The sequence below is a fragment of the Camponotus vicinus genome, unplaced genomic scaffold (assembly GCF_025532165.1).
Source record: "Camponotus vicinus isolate PSW18456_S1 unplaced genomic scaffold, iyCamVici1.0 SCAF_1, whole genome shotgun sequence".
NCBI classification, from domain to species: Eukaryota; Metazoa; Arthropoda; class Insecta; order Hymenoptera; family Formicidae; genus Camponotus; species Camponotus vicinus.
Window position 1 is genome coordinate 34,494,087 of NW_028141945.1, and position 20,203 is coordinate 34,514,289.

The 20,203-nt window shown below is 31.7% G+C and overlaps 7 protein-coding genes and 1 non-coding gene across 16 annotated transcripts; 5 read left to right on the forward strand and 3 right to left on the reverse strand.

The window, feature by feature from the left end:
* Nucleotides 1–29: 29 nt before the first annotated feature.
* Nucleotides 30–1,989, reverse strand: LOC145963331 (vesicle transport protein SFT2A). Of its 4 annotated transcripts, none has more exons than XM_083085159.1 (7): nt 1,911–1,989; nt 1,584–1,665; nt 1,280–1,395; nt 1,128–1,145; nt 819–988; nt 578–695; nt 30–511 (listed from the first exon to the last, which is right to left on the reverse strand). In XM_083085159.1, exons 3-7 carry the CDS (start codon nt 1,346–1,348, stop codon nt 383–385), a joined length of 504 nt encoding a protein of 167 aa, XP_082941285.1. In that variant the 5' UTR covers nt 1,349–1,395; nt 1,584–1,665; nt 1,911–1,989; the 3' UTR covers nt 30–382. The 4 variants fall into 4 exon arrangements, with proteins under 4 accessions (XP_082941285.1, XP_082941295.1, XP_082941274.1 ...); XM_083085169.1 differs by lacking the exon at nt 1,911–1,989 and adding an exon at nt 1,869–1,887; XM_083085148.1 differs by having other exon boundaries at nt 1,584–1,926.
* Nucleotides 1,990–2,015: 26 nt separating this feature from the next.
* On the forward strand, nt 2,016–2,208 carry LOC145959904 (U2 spliceosomal RNA). The gene has a single exon (XR_014435221.1). It is a non-coding gene; the product is annotated as a U2 spliceosomal RNA (small nuclear RNA).
* An 844-nt stretch (nt 2,209–3,052) lies between these two features.
* Nucleotides 3,053–7,496, forward strand: LOC145963301 (uncharacterized). 5 transcript variants are annotated; one of them, XR_014436124.1, is made up of 4 exons: nt 3,054–4,911; nt 5,157–5,478; nt 5,542–5,613; nt 6,290–7,496. XR_014436124.1 is itself a non-coding variant. In XM_083085084.1 (4 exons), exons 1-3 carry the CDS (start codon nt 4,212–4,214, stop codon nt 5,588–5,590), a joined length of 972 nt encoding a protein of 323 aa, XP_082941210.1. In that variant the 5' UTR covers nt 3,080–4,211; the 3' UTR covers nt 5,591–5,613; nt 6,290–7,496. The 5 variants fall into 5 exon arrangements, 3 of the variants coding, with proteins under 3 accessions (XP_082941210.1, XP_082941216.1, XP_082941233.1); XM_083085084.1 differs by having other exon boundaries at nt 3,080–4,911; nt 5,157–5,379; XM_083085107.1 differs by having other exon boundaries at nt 3,114–4,824; nt 5,157–5,379.
* On the reverse strand, nt 5,582–9,286 carry Pgap3 (Per1-like protein PGAP3). Its single transcript, XM_083085120.1, has 7 exons — nt 8,229–9,286; nt 7,795–7,937; nt 7,327–7,479; nt 6,853–6,977; nt 6,558–6,691; nt 6,268–6,469; nt 5,582–5,768 (listed from the first exon to the last, which is right to left on the reverse strand). The coding sequence occupies exons 1-7, from the start codon at nt 8,368–8,370 to the stop codon at nt 5,705–5,707; spliced, it is 963 nt and encodes a 320-aa protein (XP_082941246.1). The 5' UTR covers nt 8,371–9,286; the 3' UTR covers nt 5,582–5,704.
* Nucleotides 7,742–12,424, forward strand: LOC145963247 (differentially expressed in FDCP 6 homolog). Of its 2 annotated transcripts, none has more exons than XM_083084978.1 (10): nt 7,742–7,948; nt 8,247–8,948; nt 9,092–9,211; nt 9,423–9,626; nt 9,709–9,824; nt 9,896–10,019; nt 10,137–10,478; nt 10,561–10,762; nt 10,836–10,991; nt 11,326–12,424. In XM_083084978.1, the coding sequence occupies exons 2-10, from the start codon at nt 8,850–8,852 to the stop codon at nt 11,574–11,576; spliced, it is 1,614 nt and encodes a 537-aa protein (XP_082941104.1). In that variant the 5' UTR covers nt 7,742–7,948; nt 8,247–8,849; the 3' UTR covers nt 11,577–12,424. The 2 variants fall into 2 exon arrangements, with proteins under 2 accessions (XP_082941104.1, XP_082941106.1); XM_083084980.1 differs by having other exon boundaries at nt 8,627–8,948.
* Nucleotides 12,425–12,450: 26 nt separating this feature from the next.
* Nucleotides 12,451–14,756, forward strand: LOC145963260 (dynein regulatory complex subunit 2). Its single transcript, XM_083085006.1, has 6 exons — nt 12,451–12,588; nt 12,659–12,911; nt 13,095–13,318; nt 13,409–13,801; nt 13,979–14,116; nt 14,191–14,756. Exons 1-6 carry the CDS (start codon nt 12,451–12,453, stop codon nt 14,383–14,385), a joined length of 1,341 nt encoding a protein of 446 aa, XP_082941132.1. The 3' UTR covers nt 14,386–14,756.
* Thoc5 (THO complex subunit 5) lies at nt 14,631–17,973 on the reverse strand. Its single transcript, XM_083084865.1, has 11 exons — nt 17,753–17,973; nt 17,504–17,641; nt 17,208–17,422; nt 17,036–17,111; nt 16,776–16,961; nt 16,543–16,675; nt 16,213–16,452; nt 15,921–16,023; nt 15,547–15,754; nt 15,057–15,354; nt 14,631–14,966 (listed from the first exon to the last, which is right to left on the reverse strand). Exons 1-11 carry the CDS (start codon nt 17,846–17,848, stop codon nt 14,650–14,652), a joined length of 2,010 nt encoding a protein of 669 aa, XP_082940991.1. The 5' UTR covers nt 17,849–17,973; the 3' UTR covers nt 14,631–14,649.
* Nucleotides 17,974–18,153: 180 nt separating this feature from the next.
* LOC145963417 (INO80 complex subunit B) lies at nt 18,154–20,086 on the forward strand. Its single transcript, XM_083085339.1, has 7 exons — nt 18,154–18,231; nt 18,376–18,449; nt 18,565–18,727; nt 18,919–19,102; nt 19,255–19,488; nt 19,586–19,758; nt 19,939–20,086. The coding sequence occupies exons 2-7, from the start codon at nt 18,404–18,406 to the stop codon at nt 20,069–20,071; spliced, it is 933 nt and encodes a 310-aa protein (XP_082941465.1). The 5' UTR covers nt 18,154–18,231; nt 18,376–18,403; the 3' UTR covers nt 20,072–20,086.
* Nucleotides 20,087–20,203: the final 117 nt, after the last annotated feature.

The window sequence follows — 20,203 nt, forward strand, 5'->3', positions numbered from 1 at the left end:
GTAGTATTAAATTCTAACAATAATAAATGTTAAGAAATATATAAAAATATATTTATGTTACATTATATACTGATTAATTCAGTCCATAACAATTCAAGTAGCATAATGCATTAGATATGTATCATATGGAATCAAGCATATCATTTGTGGTATAGAACAGATGTTTTATAATACATATTGTGTTGTGTTGTATATATTACAAAGAATTTATATTATTCTGAAATATATATATATTTAATTCTATCTTAATATTTAATTCTTATAAAATGAATAGAGTATAATTTATACATCAGATATTACAGTACAGTTAGTGTCAGAAGGCACTATAGAATTTAAATAATATTCATATAACAAATGCAGAGGAAAAAAACAATTGCTCTTCTCATGTAATACAGGATTCCACTGTCTTCTTGACAGCATCGCGAGCATATGGAATATATGACAAAGAATACCATGTCATAGCTAGTGACTGAATAATTATAAATAATAGAGCTAAACCAGGATTGTGCAACTGAAAACAGAAATATATTGTAAATATTTCCAGGATACTAATGAATAGGAAATAAAAAGTACTTACATATAAAGCTGCAACTAATGTCAAAGTAACAGAAACAATTACTAATATAGTTGCAATCAATCTCGTTGACGCAAACATCTTTTTAAATTGATTGAATGGTCCCATTAAGAAACATGTGCTATAACATAGAAATTAACATACTGACATTGTAACTTAAATAATATAAGATAAAATAATGCCTGTAATAATATTGACATGGCACATCATTGGCATACTACATTATTATTTGTGTACATTTTACCTTGCTAAAGAGATAATATTGCCTAGAGTGTAAAAAACAGCAAATACAGCAAGCCCTTTTTGCAAAAATAGAGCAAAGGATCCAAGAAATGAACATAATATCCCTACGATGAAACAAATTGCAAAACCTTTTATTCTGGTAGACCAACTTAATGATGTTTGATCCATGACCTATGTTAAATAGAAAAAAATATTAATCTTTTATAATTTTTTCCATATAAAGGAGACACTTATTATAATGTTTGCCGTAATATCTGCAAATGTTACAAGTATATGAAACACATATACTTGTAATGCTTTATTAATTTACCGTGAAATCTGCATCAACCTTCCATCGTCGATCGCAAACATAAGCATTTAAAATGATAAATTCGATAAGTTTATGAATAAAACTTAATTTTTATAGAGGCAAATATAATTAATGTAATCAATACTGTTAGTTGATTTAAGAAACGTGATTACCTGAGAAATGATACCACTTTCTTCATCGCATCGTTCATTGCCGTTGAGGGCTCTTCTTAATTTATCCATTTTTAACTCAATAATGAAAACGAATTATGGAATTTTCCCTCCCAAAACTGGAATATCGAATTCCGCAATTGAATAATAATTTACTCAATATTGCAGAGGTTATAAATAAGAGGTTATAAGGTTAAACGAAATATTATTCCTTCCTCTGTAAAAACTTTAGATCATGCATACTTAATTTTAATTTATCAAGCAAATAATCTATGTACATTAAGTTTTGATTGTGGAAATTACATACGTCGTTATATTAATGTATACGTATTTCTTGCACTTTTGCAGACCTGTTTGCTGTGTAACTCGAAAATACTCCTGTCAACTCTCTACAAGGAAAATATAATCAAAGAAATTCGTACATATACACGTACACATACACACACAATCGTAGATAATGATTAGTAATAAATGACACTAATTATCGATATTAATTAGTGGTACTAATTAACAATGTTAATTAGCGGTGATAATTAATTAGTATTAATTAATAATTTTAATTAATTGCAACTATAATATTAATAAAAATGACAGGCAGATAGGTTAGGGATGCCTCGGCGGGCTGTAGACGTACGCAAGTTTCGGTCGTCACCGCTACGTAGCGTATACATCCAAAGCGTTACCCATAAGTAAAAAACGTTGAGTATGCTATTTAAAACGTGTAAAAACGTTTAAAGGCATCGCTTCTCGGCTCTCTGAGCTAAGATCAAAGTGTAGTATCTGTTCTTATCAGCTTAATATCTGATACAATCCCCATAGGGGATTCAGAATATTAAACTGATTTTTGGAACCGGGCGGGTGACCGGAGCTTGCTCCGACTCTGCCGCGGGTCGGCCTGGCATTGCAGTACCGTCAGGAACGGCCCAATAATATAATTAAAACATAATAATTAGTTTATAAGTTAATTAATTAGTTAATTAATTAACGAAGGTATTACTATAAGCGCTAAAAGTCTTCACTCGTCCGCAGTGCGGTGCGTGTGAGGTTTCTTTATATATAATATTAAATATATCTTGTAAAAATAAAGTTCATATATATGTATGTAAGACTATAAAATAAATTTATTAAAGAAATTTATATATAAACGTCTATAAACGACATCTCACGATGTCCAATTACAGCGAACGAGTAAAGACTTACAGCGTTTACGGTAATACTTCTTGTTATACTTATTATAATACTAATTATTAATTAGTTTATCTAAAAAGTATTCAGCTTATTTTAATTAATTTATCTAAAAATTATACAGCTCTCTGAGGCGCATCATAGACAGCAGAATATTTCGAGCATGTATGAATTGTTCGTCATTATTTATAAAAAATTAATTAGTTTATTTATATTAGGAAAAATTAATTAGAAAAAATTAATTAGTTTATTTATATTATATTATTTAGGTATATCTCGAATGACTCGCGTTGTACCTTATTCGATCTGTAAAATGTATTATGAATTCCCGGATTCGCGAAGTAATAGTATCAAATTCGATTGGATGCATAACAGTAAAACAGTAATTCGACGATTATGTAATTAATCTTATATAATATGTAATTAATCTTACGAGTTATTATTGTCATTATTCATATATTGAATAACAATACATAAAATACTAAATCGTAATATTAATTAGTAATATTAATAATCGTACTATTTTAATTAATTAGTAAGCAATTTGTTGTTATAATTACTTAATAAGAGTTATTATTGTATATATTGTTTTGTTATTCAATATAAATAATGATAATAATTCATAAAATTAATATACTTACTGTTTTAATTTTATTCATGCTCTTGTAAATTTGCACACGACAGTCTTCAATAAATATGAATAACGATATAATAACTCATAGGATTAATTACGTACTGCTCATAAAATTACTGTTTTTATTTACGCTGTTATAACAATTGTAATTTAATACGTGCACTAGTCAGTCGAATCGAATTCCGAATTATCTTAACATCTAATATAATCTCTCCATTCAGGAGATTTGCAATATAGTAAACTGATTTTTGGAGCTGGAGACTAATAAAAAAATTTCCTTAATTAGCTATATATATTGGGTGAAAGCGCAAAGACCTGCTTGCACCCAGTCATAAGTGGAATCGGTTAATATCTCTGGATTTTTGGATTCTTCGGAGTCGCGCGTGTCCAAGAGTCGCGTTCGTTGGAGAGCTCAAAGAGTCGATAGTTTTTATTACTTTATGCGCGAGTACGTGTGTCCGCGAAGTAGGTAATATTAATAAAAAAGTGTTTTCGGAGCAATGCGTCCGCGTGTTTATTAGGTGCTATTAATTAGTGCGTGATGTGGCATTGCAGTACCGTCAGGAACGGCCCAATAAGCCAAGTAAAACCTAATTAATTATTTTTATATTTAATTGGCTCTATTGGGTATTCCCGTGGAAAGGCCCGCTTGCACCCGGTCGAGTGGAATCGGGTGGTATTCTGGATCCCCGTGGAGCACCGGGAGTCAGGAGACTTAAAAAGTGATCTCAGAGAGCCGATAGTCTCTATTTATTTCTGTGCGCGAGTGTGCGAGTCCGCGAATTGTGAAGCGATCCGTTGTCCGCGTGTATTTTCTAGTGCCGCGAAAAGTGCTCCGTCTGTGTGCGCGAATTGTGGTTAGGTTCGTCGCCTCGTGACAGGTGCAGGTTATGTGCGACGCGTGATGCCGTGGTGAGTGCGCGAATCGAGGGTGCAGCGCGTGACGGCGGTGTGCCCCGGATTCTCCCGAGACCCACTGCCCGCGGGTCCGCCCGCCGCGCGCTGCCCCCGCGCTCCGCGCGACCTACGCGTCATTTATCTATCTTCCATAAAAGGCCATTGGAGCCGTTAGATTAAAATTATTTATTTTATTCATTTTATTTTATTTATTTGGTTATGCCGGGTTCTCCCCAAGTTATCGTCCTCGCATACCCGCTGCCAGCGAGGGTGCAATGCCCCCGCTGTTGGCGGAGCGAGGACCCAGAGGTTAAGTCACGGGGCGACTTCTGCGACCCGCTCCATCTTGCGAAACATCTCAAAGCGAAACACCCCGGGGACACAATAACGTACGTCTGCGGTGAATGCGGTTTTCGCGGTTATGGGGCTTACCCCATAAAGCCCGTCAGGGCACACTATGAAAAAGAACACGCGACTCCCCGGGGCAGAGCGGGTCGCAGCACAGACGGAGCTAGTAGCTCAAAAAGTAATTCATCTGGTGGGTCCACAGGTGCACGGGCCAGGTCGGCGGCGGGTGCCGCCTCGTCGTCGTCGGCGTCCGTCGGAGCGTCATCGCGAAGCCGTGCGTCCGACTCGCGGCAACCTAGGTTGCGCTTCACGGCTCCGGCGCCAAGGACTGCAACTCCTGCAACATCGTCATCCGCCACACCACTGGCGACGAGGACGTCCCCCTCGTACGCGGCCGTCACCGCAGCGGGGCCGTCGACGTGCAGATCATCGCCGTCGGCGGTAGCCACATTAGGAGGAGCAGCACCAACAGCACCGGTGACAGGTACGGCCGCCATCTTGAGAAGCGCCGCGGCCGGCAGGGCGTCGGCCGCCGCAACTTCGGGCCTTAAGGCGCATCCGCAACTTAAAGGCAGGCTTACATTGAAGCGCGGCGCAACCAATAGGAAGAGACCGCCTCCCGCGGCAAGAGAGGCACGCGGATCGCCTGGGGAGAAGGGCGAGGCGACGGTGGAGCGATGGCTCCTCCGGCGGCGGCGGGGCGGGGCCCGGTGTCCGGCCCTCCCCCGCTGCAAGCGCCGGCGAACAATTTTAATAATAATTTAATTAGACCATGTACGGTCGGTGTCGAGCGCACTCTAATCCGCTCTATTTCAGGGGTTGGAGCGGGCGTCCCACTCCGGAGGACCAACGTGGAGAGTGCACCGGGAGAGCGTGCTGGAGGACCAGTAGGCGCCGGGCGTCCGAGTGCTCCCGTAGAAGCGAAGGCGGCGGCCACCCCCGAGGGAGGTGGGAGAATTCTGTCGGTGTTGCAGATTGGCAGCCGAGACCCTTTCCCACTTCCATCCTGGAGATGTCATCGTGGTGCGCGCATCCGCAGGTATCTTTGTAGATAGAAATATATGTGAGGTCCGAGTGGCAGCATCGGGACTCGAACCCGAAATCCTTCGCCTTTCAGGCAACGGCTCTTATCACTGAGGTATTTGGACCTCGCATCTTATGTTGCTTTTTACACAGTAATACAGTATCGATACGATTTCAGATTAAAGAAATCACGCTCATTAGACGCAATGAATCATCCTGGGGAGTGAATATATCTACTATTATATATATTGTAAAAAGATTTATTGCACATATATAATAATATAATTAATATTTAAAATATAATAATTTTTTATATAATTAAAATATTTTTTATATAATAATTAAAATCTAGACTGTAATTTATTGTAATATATTTTTAAATAACAGCAATCTGAGATCATAAACCTGCAAACGAAAATATAATTATTTATGGATATTTACGTATAATTGATGACAGATGATGACAATATATATATATATATATATATATATATATATATATATATATATATATATATATATATATATATATATATATATATTTTTTTTTTTTTTTTTTTTTTTTTTTTTTTCTATGCTAAAGAACTCTACTCCTATCTTCATCATCTAATGTCATTTTTATTCATGTGACTCAAGATTCAATTAAAATGTAATTAACTACAATAATTAATTTATTACTTCTATTAATTAATTTATCATTTTCAAGAAATTCAAATTTTATATACTATTCACACACTTTACATTTTTTTTTTTTTTAGATACATACATACATAATACATACGTGTGTGTGTGTAGTGTGTGTGTGTGCGCGCGCGCACGCGTGTGTGTGCGTGCGTGTACATATATATGTTATGTATAATTATTATATACGTTTATAAATTAAAGTTATAAACATCTTTCTTACCTATACAATAATACTGTTAAAGGAACAGTACTGGCATGCCATAAGGAATGAGCATCGAATATCCAAAGGATAGGGGGAAAGTCTGCCAGTTCTAGCAGAGTCACAAAAACAGTTAATGTATTGAACCAACCAATTAAATGTACATGAGAATTATTGCGATTAAAATACCACCATAACAATGTTATTGCGAAGGTCGTCAAACCTAAAAATTTCATGTTTATAGTATAATTATTTTTCTATAAGAATATTAACTGTAAAATTTATAATGTAATTTGCAATGTAAAATTTACCTATTGTTATGTTAAGCATCATATTATAACCGTAATTAATTTTGCCTGACCATAAGTGCGATAAATGTATACATAAAATGCTTAGATATCCGCTAGTTATTATAACAAATGCTCTATTATTCTTGTATGTTATCCTAAAAATAATTAACACATAAATTTAATATCATAGATTAAAATATACTCTGAAAATATATTCTATATATACTATTTTAAAATTAATCCAAAAGTGGTAACTGTTCCATATTTTTGAAGAATATATTATGTATGAAAGAAGAATGAAACTATTGCACATTACCTTAAGAGCATGCAATATAACAATGTAAGTACCATAGTGAATGCACAAGAATAATCCATGGCTTCTGTAAATGGTCTATCTCGTGAATGGAATATAGTGGACCAAAACCATCCATTTAAACATATCTGCAATAAAATTATAATAGGATTAAAATTGGAAGAATATTTATTGCTAAAAATAATACATACGATTAATATGATCAGAATTACAGAAATTAATAAATATCAGAATGGATAATTTTTTTGCAAAAATATATTACCTTCTAAGTACATAAAACTTCAAAATATAGAATTAATTTTATTTATGATTTTTCTTAAAATGGATTTGAAAATATATTCAATTATTATTTATTATATTAATTATTATGTTAATTGTGTGGTGTGTGTGTAATTAAGTTTCTGTTAATTGTAATTACAAAATCTAAATATGAAAAGTGCTTTATTATTTGTGGAATACTCTTGAAAATGTACTTACAATGCTGAAATATTCCCAAGCATAGAACATAGGGTTGGTTCGATTTACTTTTCTTCTAAATTTTTTATGCATTACCCAATGCGCATAAAAATTTAATACAGAGAATAAAACTGATGCAGGCTCCTGACATCCAAATAAGCGAATAAATGGCCACTGCAAATAGAGAATAACTTGTCATTCTACTTATAAACTGATTATTAATTATAAGAATAAAATTTAATACAATACTAACTACTTATAAATAAAATACTGTATGAGTGAAAATTAATATAACATTAACATTATATAATCTTTATTATAGAATTAACTTTTCTCATATATATAACAATTAATCATACATAATGAATATTTTGCTATGTAATATTCAATATCATTTTTTGTATAATATTTTATAATTCTTTATATAGCATTTAAATGTACTATTCTTAGAAAATTATGTAAAGTTTTATATTTTTATATTTTGCTTACTTTTCCATGAAACTGAGGTATTTTCAAGCCATGAGATACAAAAGAGTCAACAGTCTTCCATGTGCAAATATAACTGCAATCTTCCTTACAGGACCAGTGTAACAAAATCAATGATAAAGGAGGTTGTTCCTTAAAAGTTGTTTCTGCGCAACATGTAAGTACATATAATTAAAAACTATCAAATATAATTATCTCTATGAATTTTCCTCTATATATAATATAATGGAGAAAATATTTTTAATTAGGTTCTAAAAAAAATGTGTAGCTAAAAAGTAGTAAAACTCTGCATATTTAATATCTTCAGTCTAAATTTTGTAATATTTATGTAGAATAAAAAATTTTTCTCCAATCGATAAATTATTAAATACTTTGAATACCAAGATCTGATTATTATAACATTTAGAAGAATAACAATGAGAAAAAAAATCAATTACCGTTTTTGCAATTCCTAGCGAGATACAATGCTAGACATTGCTTGTATATCTGCGATTTGTCACCTATTGAACCAACCACATTTCCAATGAAATAAAATAACTGAAAAATAATCAACAGAAGAATCCATGCCGATTTTGACATGCCGTCAATACGTCAAATCATAACCAAGTTGTAACTGACAGCAAAACTGCTGTTGCAGCACACAGAATTTTAATGCGCATGCGTTGAAATACAGCACAATATCCTCTCTTTCTCTTTCTTTGAACAGATATCCCATGTGTTTGAAGAAAGATAAAGAAGCAGATGCAAAAAGGAAACAGTTTTGCAAAGCGGAGGGGAGAGAAATCTTCGCACGAAATAATATACATTATGCGTCATTCTTAATGATCATTTTTAGCACGAGAATGTGAGATTACGGCAAGTGATAAAAAATTCTAAGAGGAAAAGGATTGGTCTTGAAAAACGCGAGGAAGGGAAAACCAAATCATTTAAAGAGACAGCAAGAGAATGAGAGTGATGAGATATGCGCTCACGAATATTTACGAGATGTGTAGGGGCGCGATAGCAAGATAAAGAAAAACACCTGTTGGCTGACTCTCGAGCAAGCGCAGGCAAGTGCGATGGCCCACCTGTTCAAGAACCTCAGCAACAGCATTTGGCATGCGTTCCAAGCACTGCAGGCCGATGATATCAACACGGTCGCTAAGTCAAAGTTAAAGGTAAAATTTTGAGGAATTGATAGAATTGCCAGAAGAACCTATAGCAAGGCACACCCTGTCAGTCTCATTGCGTAAATTTTATTTATATATCAAATTTATATGTCAAATATATATATCTCACACGATTGATGATTTGTCCATAGGTGTTGACAGCCAATATTGGTACATTGATGGATTTGTATGGCGTGGAAAAAGGTCTAGAGCATTATCGGAGTACACAGAGCTTGACATTTGATCAGTATATGTATTATTTGCAGAAAGAGGTAAGGCATTCTATAAGAGCAAAGAGTCACGAGTCATCCAATTACTTTTAAGAAATATAATTAAAATATATATAAATGTTTTTATTCTTTTTTATTTTCAAATGTTTTGTTAAAAATGTTTATATTTTACTAAATTGTGTCATATATTTTCTCTTCGTTAGTTTAGAGCATTAATTTTATTGTATATAAATGTAAGATTGTTGTGCTTTAGGTATTTTCTTCTATAACTGATGCTACTTCTCTACATACATTGAAAAGACTGGAGGAAGGAATAGATGAAATCTGTTGGCTGGTCTGTAAGAAAAACTATCTGGAAAGATCCCACCCAGTTTTTGAAAATCACAGTGTTTACCAATTGTTTAGAATTTACTGTCTACTGGCTGAATCAGATCCGAATGCAACAGATTCTTATCTGGTGAGTCTTATCTTGATAATTTATTCCTTTGTAAACAAGCGCCTTTCAATTAAATATCTGATATATTATCTTTGTATTACAGGTAACAATGCATGGTGATGAAGTAGCACGAATTGCTTCGCATCTGGCAACATCCTTGGGTTTGCAGTGGGATGCTATAGATTTTTCCGCTCTATCAGCAGCTATCAAAATGTTTAGGTAATATTTTATTTATTCAATCAATAAAAGTACAAAAAATAATTTCTTTATTAAAAAAATTTTTTGGAAAGGTTTCCCACATTCCTAGCAGTTCTTGAATCAAAGTACAGTGGTGGCAATACCTTAGACACTGTGGCATTAACAGAAGCTATTGATGATCTTTATCAGATTTACGTGGAAAATGTAGTGAAGAAGGTAAATCAAAATAGTTATTAAAATTTTAAATAAATTATAAGAAAATTATTAAATTTTTTATCACATATATTTGGATTTTTTATTATTATGATTATTTTTATAAAATTTGGCACACAGGGTTATTTGATGAAAAAAGGTTTTCTATTACCAACACTGCGATACTTCTGGTTTGTACTGCGTCCTGGTGAATTGGCATATTATAAAGATCCACACCAAAAAGAACCATCTGGATTAATATTATTGAATGCTAACTGTTGGGCTGACTCTCTGTCAAATAATGGGAAGCTTGATAGAAGATTTGTCCTTAGCACACCTGAACACAGATGTATAGAGCTAGTAGCAGAGGATCACAAAGGCAGGCTGCAATGGCTTGCAGCATTGCAAACAGCTATTCAGCATTCGAACGAGAAAATCGGCTATCAAAGAAGTTTGGCCAATCAAAGAAGATCTTTACGACAAGTAAAACTTGCAAAAAATGAATTAAAAAATATTTATAATTCTAGTAAGAATTTATTTCCAACCATTTTATTACTGCTATTAGGCTACTAAACAAGAAAAAGAAGAGACCAAGCTAGAACTTCAGCACGAGAGGCAAGCTAGAATTGCTGCTGAAATACAGGCTCGGAAATTAGAAGCTCTATCAAAAGAGGAAGGTGCTAAAGTTCAACAATTGGAGGATGTTAAGCAGAAACTGGAGTTGCTACTACAAGAAGAAAAACAGGCCTTACGCGACGAAGAAATAGGTAAGGATATTGTGTATCTAATTTATATTACAATATATTTTGTTGAGTTATATAAGTTAAATATGTATTACAGTACGAAATTTGCAAGCAAGAGTATTACGCGAAGAATGGGAGAAAAGAGAGCAATTGGAAAAGTTGCAGCAGGAACAGCAAGAGTTGTTAGAAATGGAGAAAATGAAAAGACTAGAGTTTGAACGAATGCAACAGAAAAATGAACAACAGTTGCATGGTATGAGATCTAGAGTATAAAAAAATATTTAACTGTTTACACACATAATATAATTAAATATTAATATTTTTAATATTTTTTAAATATTTCTTATTAATATATAATTTAATTATGCTTTTATACGTATATACATGCGTATGTACATATGTAAAAGCTTCATTAAGCTGCAATTAATTTAAATTTTTTAAAGAGTGCAATCTCAATTTTTAATGTATTTACATTAATTTTTATTTTATATGTCTTTAATTTTGTTCTTATTCTCTTATTCTTGTTTATATTTTTATTTTAAAATCTTATCTTTGTTTTAATGTTTTTTTTGTATTATTATTTTTAGATGCGGAATTACGTCTTCAGCAATTGGAAATGGAAAGGGAACATTTAGATGCTGAGTTACGTGTTGCACGCGAAAAAGTCAAACGCGCCGAAGAGGCTCAATTTCTACTGGAGACGCAAATTGTGACACGTCCTTTAAAAGGAGGCGAAAGGATCAGACGTACTCAAAGCTTTATACCGACGACGAAAGAGCGGCCACTTTCCATGGAAAATATCGACACCAGGGCTATGACATTGCAAAAAAATATTTGACATATTTCGTTATTGAAAGCTACAAAGATCAATGCATTTATTACCCAAGTTGCATTTAAGTCTTCCACCAAATAGAGTAATACAAAGAGCTTATAGAAACTATTATACATTCACTATAAGTTGCAGGGCAACTAAACTATATTTTCGTAAAAAATGCGAAAATCTTCATGCGAGCTTCGATCAAGGTACGAATTCGATAATTTTTTTACTCTCGATGCCTTGCTTCATTTGCAATTATAGTAGAAAAGTAATCATAATAATGCATATACAAATATTGTATATACATACTTTTCTCTTACATAAAGTTATTGTCTCGAAAATAATGTGATGGATGACATTTATATTTTATAATAAGCGTTTAAAAAAATGTAATATTAATTATATTTCTTGCCGATTACAACACATTTTTATTTTATGTATAAAAAAGATATATATAAGCATATTTTTTATCTCAAATACGTTATAGAGTAATATAATATATTTAATGTAAATTCATATCTAATCTTGTTGAAACGTACAGAATTGCTTACAGAAATATCTTTAACACTGCATATGTGAATATGTGAAATGTATATGTGAAAATGTTTTTATAAAATTTTATATTATGACTAAATTTCTGAAGAAATTTTATATTATATTTCAGTAGAAATATGAGCTTGTGTGATTTAAGTCAAATAAAATTTTTATAATGTATTATATAAGCCCCACACACACACAATATCTTGGATTTAGAATCCGATCGTTATTGATCAAACATGTTTTATTTGGCCTACCATAATAGGTCTTACTACCTTTATTCTTACGGGAAATTTGTATCTTGTTAAGAATAAAATCTATTTGAATATTAATTACTTGAGTGTAAATTTATTGTAAAATGCCGAAAAAAAAGGGAAAGGGAAGCAAATTAGCTCGCATGAGTGATGAGGAACGCGCCCGCTACTTGCAGCATCGAGCAGAATTAGAATTAGAGGGCAAACGACGTAAACAACAATTAATTGCGGCGTTTACTAAGGTATATTAAATATGCAATTGAAATAAATAATGTAATGCGATTTTGCAATAAATCGATTTGTGAAATATAGAATAAGCTGAAACGTGAGGAAGCGTTCTCGCGATTGAACACTGCAAAGATAAATGAACAATGGCGATTCATTCTACGTCGAATAAAATGTAAGGAACTTCATGAAAATGTGGAGTATCTTTGGAAAAATTTTGATCGCATGATGAAAATAAAAGACCTCATGATACGGCATTTATATAATGAATTAGAGACAACTGATATGGATCATAGAAGATTGCAAGAAGCTCATATTCAAATAATGGATCTAATAATTGGTAACTCATTATAAATTGTATGTAAAGTATATTTAAACGCGCGCGCGCGCACACACACACACACGTATAATCAAATATTTTAATTCAAATCATATAATTAGAATATCTTAATTTAAAATTGATTTATATTTGATTTATATGTGCATAAGAAGAGGAACATTGTTAATTATTGATGTTATATAGGAATATATAAGCAGAAATGTATGCATTTGCATGAATCTTTCACACACGAACGCAATCACATCACTACTGATGAAGTGAACGAATTAAATAAAATACGAGGGGATTTAGAGCAGCTCTGCAATCAATTGCAGAGTATAATTTTTGGACAAGATAAAGAGATAGAAAACAAATTAATGCAAACAAAAATCCAAAACGCCACTAACATACACAGCATTGTGTATTTGGTACAGAAATATTTCATTATTGTAGTTTGTCTTATGATATATATGATGATGTAAATATGATGACGTAAGTATAATGCAAAAATATTTTAGAAGGAAGACTCTTTGTCACGTTTGATGCAATATGCTTCTAACGAGGTCGAAGAATTATGGCGACAACTTAATGAAACGATAACCGAATATGAGAACAATACGGGAGATAAAAGAAAACAATACGAGTACTTGAAAGAACAAGACGATGTTCATCATGCGAATGTGGCGCAATATCCGAAGCTGCAGATACAGTTGCAAGGCACGATTAAGAATTTGAAACAGGACACGTACACGTTATCACAGAAGCGGGAACATAGTATAACGGAATATAAGGATCAGATTGTACAGATGAAAAAGAGAACTGAAAGCTTGAGGCAAACATTTTCCATGACTCAAATGTTGGATGCCACTCAACTAAAAAAATTGACTATTATTAGTACCAGCGTTCTAAAAGTATTAAACTTTGATTAAAGTTTGATCTAGTTTAATTATTTCTAATTAAATTTAAGGAAAAATTGTGTATTTGTGGTAAATTTTGCATAAATTATATATATACATGTATATTTAACAAATTAAAGTTTGGATTCCTTATCTAATAAATATGTACCTTTAAGGTTGTTTAATTTATAGGAATTGAGGAGAATTTCAGAGAAAGGTTCGGCATTAATTTCGTTACTGAAAATATGTTCGAGTTTAGAACCATTTTCACTGACTGTTCAGAAATACACTTTACGCGATACTGGATCTAGAATAGCTTTTGCAAGCTGTGTGAGTTATTACATATATGTAAGGAAAAAGCATGTTCAATTAAATAAGATTAAATAATATGATGTTATTTGTAGATGTCAGAGCCATTTGATAAATTGGAAAATTTTTGGGAACAGTTTAATTACATTAAAGCTGATAATATATTCATGAAGAAGGAATGCGATAAACTATCTTTTGAGAATAAACAGTTGAGAAATACTTTGCGTACGTATCTCTTGACCGTTTCTAGAACTCCAACCGCGCGGCCGCTTACATCTATTTCTGTATAAACAAAATACATTTATTTCTAATATAAAAAGAGACCAACACTTTAAATTAAAAAGATATGATTTAATATTATATATGTAGAAAATATTAATATCTTTTAAAATTAAAATTAATTTTTTGTAATTCTTAATTAATTTTTAAATTCTCTTAAGAATTGAAATAATTTAAAGAAATAAAAAATTATATACTTTATAAGTACTTGTGTATGTGTGTGGGAATCAATAGAGAATAAAAGAATACATACATATACAAATAATTTAATTTATTCAACGATGAATAAATATTCCTCCTCCAAGCGACAAATATTTGTATGGTCGAGCGCGAGTCCGCCCTTTCACAGGATGGAAAAATATCTTTTCTTTTGGCGCCATACTCTCAGTTTCTAGATAAATATCGAAGCACGCTCTCAGCCGTTGTATCTGTGCCGTTAACGTTGGGGACTTTGTCCACATCACATTGACCTCTCTCTCGATATCTCTGACGATATCCGCGGATGCCGGTACCATTGGGCTGATGCTTACGTTAAATACTGGTGCTATCTTCGGATAATCTGGTTTGATAGCGATTCTTGCCACAAGTTCACCTAAAAAATATTTTTATCTAAATGTCTAGAAAAATAAAAAAATTATGTATATTCGTATAAAAAAAAAATCTGAAATAATAGTAATCATACTACTGCCACGACGAAGTACAGCTTCGTAAAAGATATCTACAGATGATACTAATCCCTGTTGGCAGAATGCTGACGAAGTGATATAATTTGAGTAATTCTTCCAAGTCATAGTTGTGAATCGATGCAATGACGTTGAGATTTTTTGCGGCACTGGATCCGTTGTACTGACGAAAATTGGTAGATTACCAGATTCCAAATGTCGTATCTCCGAACAAAGATCCAGCCGCGCTTTTACACGCCGCTTGATTTCTTTCAACACACTCTCTACACAATCTTGTGCCAATTCTTGACTTGTAAGCTGCAAATAAAGTTAAATTTTAGTTAAATATATATACTAATTTATATCAATGAGCAAATAAAATTATTTTGAATTATAACTTTTTATTACACAAGCAAACGAATTATTTTTTTATATTTTTTTTACGAGTATGAGAACTAAGAGATTAACACTTTACTTTAAATTAATTTTTAATATTTCAATTATAAGCACCTTTCGTTGTTGCTCATTCATATCAGATGAGACAAAATGCAGACCAGCCATTCTTTGTGCCCATCTATAAGGAATGCCTAGTCCCAAAGATGAGAAAGAGCCCAAATTATGTCGTGATAACTGATATTGATTGGCGGGATTCGGGCTCTCCAATCCTGAGTCTCGCGGATACAGTTCGCGAAGAATCGATTCCGATACCAGCATGTCTCTATTAATAGAACACAGTTTGAAAGAATTACGTCAAATAATTGGAAAAAATAAAAAAAAGTATTTTCAAAAGTGTTTTTATAAATATATATTACAAATTTCAATAATTTAATATTATAAATGTTAAAAAAAATTTAATTTTTAAGTAATATTTAAATAATATATACCCAGCACTAATACCTCCCAAGTCTTCCGTCTCAAGTTTTGACTCTACTGTAATGACTTTTAAATAAATCATATAATAGAAGCAAAGAGTCAATTTCGTCTCATCTGAAAAATTAATTTTACATAAAATTTAATCAAGATTTAAATTAAGATTTTTAGAAAAACTCCAAACTTAGTTTTATTTATTATTACATTTTCCTGCATTAGAATATGATCACACATATTAAAATAAAAATAAAATTTAATTTTCGAGACAATTTTTAAGGAATATAAATATATTAATCTAAAACTCACTTTTTAATACGATAATGATTTTTACATGTAACGGATGTCGTTGCAAGAGTTTTGATCGCTTTTCTTCCTGTCTAGCTTCCCGAGATAATCTATGATGTCTCTTTTTATGCACGGGCACTTCCTCTACAATACTTTCCGATTGATTCTCAGGATCTGAATCAGATTCTTGTAAGCCATCCTGATTGTTTGCACGTTTTGCTTCATCTTCATCACCTTCTACTTTGACCACCAATGTATTATCTATAAAATATTTTAAGAAATAATAAATATAAGACTTTATTCATAAAAATGTAAATATATAATAAATTATATTTAATATATTAATTATACCATAAGCATCCCTATAGGCAGATGCCTTTGCATACAATACATAAAGTGCCGATGTGAGTAATGAAGCTTTTTGATGCTCTTGACGAATTTTATCCAATGGTAATCCAAGACTTTCTTGCAATGATTTGCTTGCCTGAAAATGTAAAAAATAAAATACCATTTGTATAAATGTTTAAAAAAACATATATATATATACATATATATATATATATTTTAAGCTAATAAACTCTTACTTCCAATATAGAATGCAGTTGTGGTGCAAGATTATCTAAGCGAGTCTGTTTTGTCTCAATGCTGGATGCTACTGCCTTTTTGCTTTCTGTCAATTCATCACATAATGCTGCCAATTGTTTTCTTTGCGTTAATTCCCATTCCAAACGAGCCAGTCTCAATTGATGAGGATTGTTTTTTGTTATTTCCTAAAATACATTTGTCACATGTATCATACAAAGAAATTTAAATTTACTACAGTTATATATAAAAAATTATATACAGGTCGTGAAATGTTTTCTGGAGCTTCTTTATAAAATTCCTCTTCTGAAACAAGTTCTATCAATTCATCCTTGGATCTAGATTGGAAAAAAGAAAAAAGAAGTTATTTTATTTAATTTAAAGATAATAAAGAAATGTAAAAAGTCCTCTAAAATAAAAATAAAGAAATTTACTTAAATTGGAGACATTTGACAACTTCTTTCTTCAAATGCATTACTTCATATAACAGATTCTGTAAATGCAAATGTTTACTGTCTACACTGCTTTTTGCAGCCACAAGAGAATCACGTGCACATTTTGTACGAAATTTTTCCATGCGATTTAACTTTTTCAATTCTACAAATGCTAAGGATGTTTGAACTTGCAATTCACGAATCTCATCTTTTACCTAAAACACATTTTTGTTTCATATTAAATTTACAAAAAGTTTAACAATAAGTAATGATCATTATTTTGCAGGCTTTGTTACATTTGAATCTCCACTGGATTTCAATTTAACTATCTTATTCATTGCTGCTCGAATATTGTCACAGGTCGCTAAGAAACATTCGGAATCATCTTCAGGTAACCTCTCGTTAGCTTCCTTTTCTTCATAACTTATTATTATCTGAAACAAAATTTATACTATGTATAATAGAAGTAAAATAATATTTGATTACTTTTTGGTTCTTTATATTATAATTAACAAATAATTATAATTTCTAGCATTTTCATGTACCTTATACATGTCTCCATCTTTCATCGACGCTCCACCGCTCGTATTCACAGACTTCCTTCTTTTTTTCGTACCATCTGATTCATTTTCCTTACCCATTTTTGATTAATTAGATTCCAAGATATGTATCTTTACTTAAAACTAATTAAAAACGTCGGATTATGAAGAATCGTTGCGGAATGAGGATTAGAAAATCTCAAAGAATCTCAACAAAACAATTTTAGAGTGCGTTCAAAAATCTTACTAAAATAAAATAGCATTTAATTGACCAATCAGGACAGAAATATTTGCTCCCTTTTATCCTGATTGGTCAAATAAATGGAATTTTACCATACGGGTAGGATTTACGAACGCATTCTATCATAAACAGTCAGTGTTCCATCTATATATTTTATACGTCTATGGTGTATCTGAAGGTACACAACTTTCTGATATCACATTCGCCGCGCATGCGATGAAGACATGGATGAGGGCAGATGAAGGCTAGTCTAATTTATTACTCCTACATCAAAATTTAAGGGGCGGAATAGAATGGAATAGGAATTGAAATATTAAAATAGAGAAAATGCAAATGTTTTGCATGTTCATCTTTACTCAATTTCAATCTCTGATATATTATTTTTTAGATAAGATACTTGGCTACTCTTTGATCTAATGGGTAAGCCGAGAGATATAAGTACGGAAGAAGAAATGAATTTAGGTACGTGTAATCTTCTATTTATATTAATTTAAATTAATTTTTATATTATATTTTTCATTGACATGCAATGCAAATTTTTCCACGATTTTTTCAATGTTGATTAAATATTTGTCAGATACAAATGATGTCCTACCGCAAAAAAGACACAAAAAACATAAACATAAAAAGCACAAAAAGAAAAAGCTTATGCATGACAACGACGTTTTTATTGACATCACAGCTGATACTAATCGGAAAAAAAGTTTTAGAATAAAAATGAAAAAGGAGGATGAAAGGAGGTAGGTGTAGGTTATATTTGTTTTATAATCTTGAAATATATATTTCAAAATTATACACTGCTTTTTGCTTTCAAGATATATTAAGATAGAGCAATTTTTTAATAATTTAGAACAATGTATAATGTCTAATTTAAAAAAATTTCAAGATATTTAAGCATTTTACAGATGTACAATCTATATTTATTTTTCAGTTTGGATAAACGTGAAAAAATATTGAAAACATGTAGTATGAATGCAGCTGCAATGAATACTACATCATCTCCAAAAGCAACTACAAAGAAAAAAATTCCAAAAAGCAACAAAGGTAAAGATAGTGGAACTAGCAGCGAAGAAGAAAGATGGCTAGATGCTATTGAATCTGGTAAACTTGAAGAGGTATGTATTTCTTTAAATATATTCTATATGAATATGAAAGCTATTATGTATATGTAACATGTGCATATTTCTATTGGTATACACATTTTGAAAATATGAAGTGAGATTGTGATGACTATAATAATAATGTAATAATATATATTTTATTTTAGGTTGATGATGAATTGAAAAAAATTAAACCAAAAGATCCTAAACTCATGACAGCTCGACAGAGAGCAATGTTTGAGAGAAAAACTGATACTGAGCCAAATTCAGGTGTCGAACAATTGATGTCATTACCCACTGGTTACAAAGAAAAAGTCATGACTGCGGAAGCTATACAGAAGGCTGCTTTGAAATCTCTAAAACGAAAACAACTTGCTGATGAAAAACGAGAAAAAGATAAAGTACTGTTTAAAATAAAGTTTTCTTTATCCAGTTTAGTTAGATTAACCATTTAAAGTTTCTTAATTCCGAATAAATATTTTTACATTATTGTTGTAGAAAAAGACAATGGAAAGATTACTTAAGAAACAAGAATCTAAAGCATCTAAAGTTATCAGTAAGGGCAGATTATCTAAACTACAAGTACCACTAGTGACATATCGTCTAACAATTGAGGGAAGTTCTATATCTTTACCACCTGGTGAAGATTTTCCACTTTGTCCCGCCAAAGAGTAAGTATAATAAGATTATTATTTATATATTATTTTAAAAATTATTATTTATATATAAATTATTTACATATTCTTTATTATATTTGTATATATATTTATGTATTATCTCATAGAGTTTTTTAATAATATTTAAGATAGATACCATTAGTTGTGTATATCTTCTTATTAATTTTATTTCAGAAAAATTCTACCTAAACAAATTCTTTGCGGTGTAAATCAGTGTGGAAATCTAAAAAGATATTCATGTTCAAAAACTGGAGTACCATTATGTAGTTTACAATGTTACAAAACCAATCTTTTTTTAAATACATAAACAATATGCAGACAATATTAATATTTTTTCGAATGAGAAACTCTTTTCAAAATATATTTAACTAAATGTATATAAAAATCATATTGATAAGTTATATAGAATAGAAATTTATTTAAAAATAGCCTTTATTTA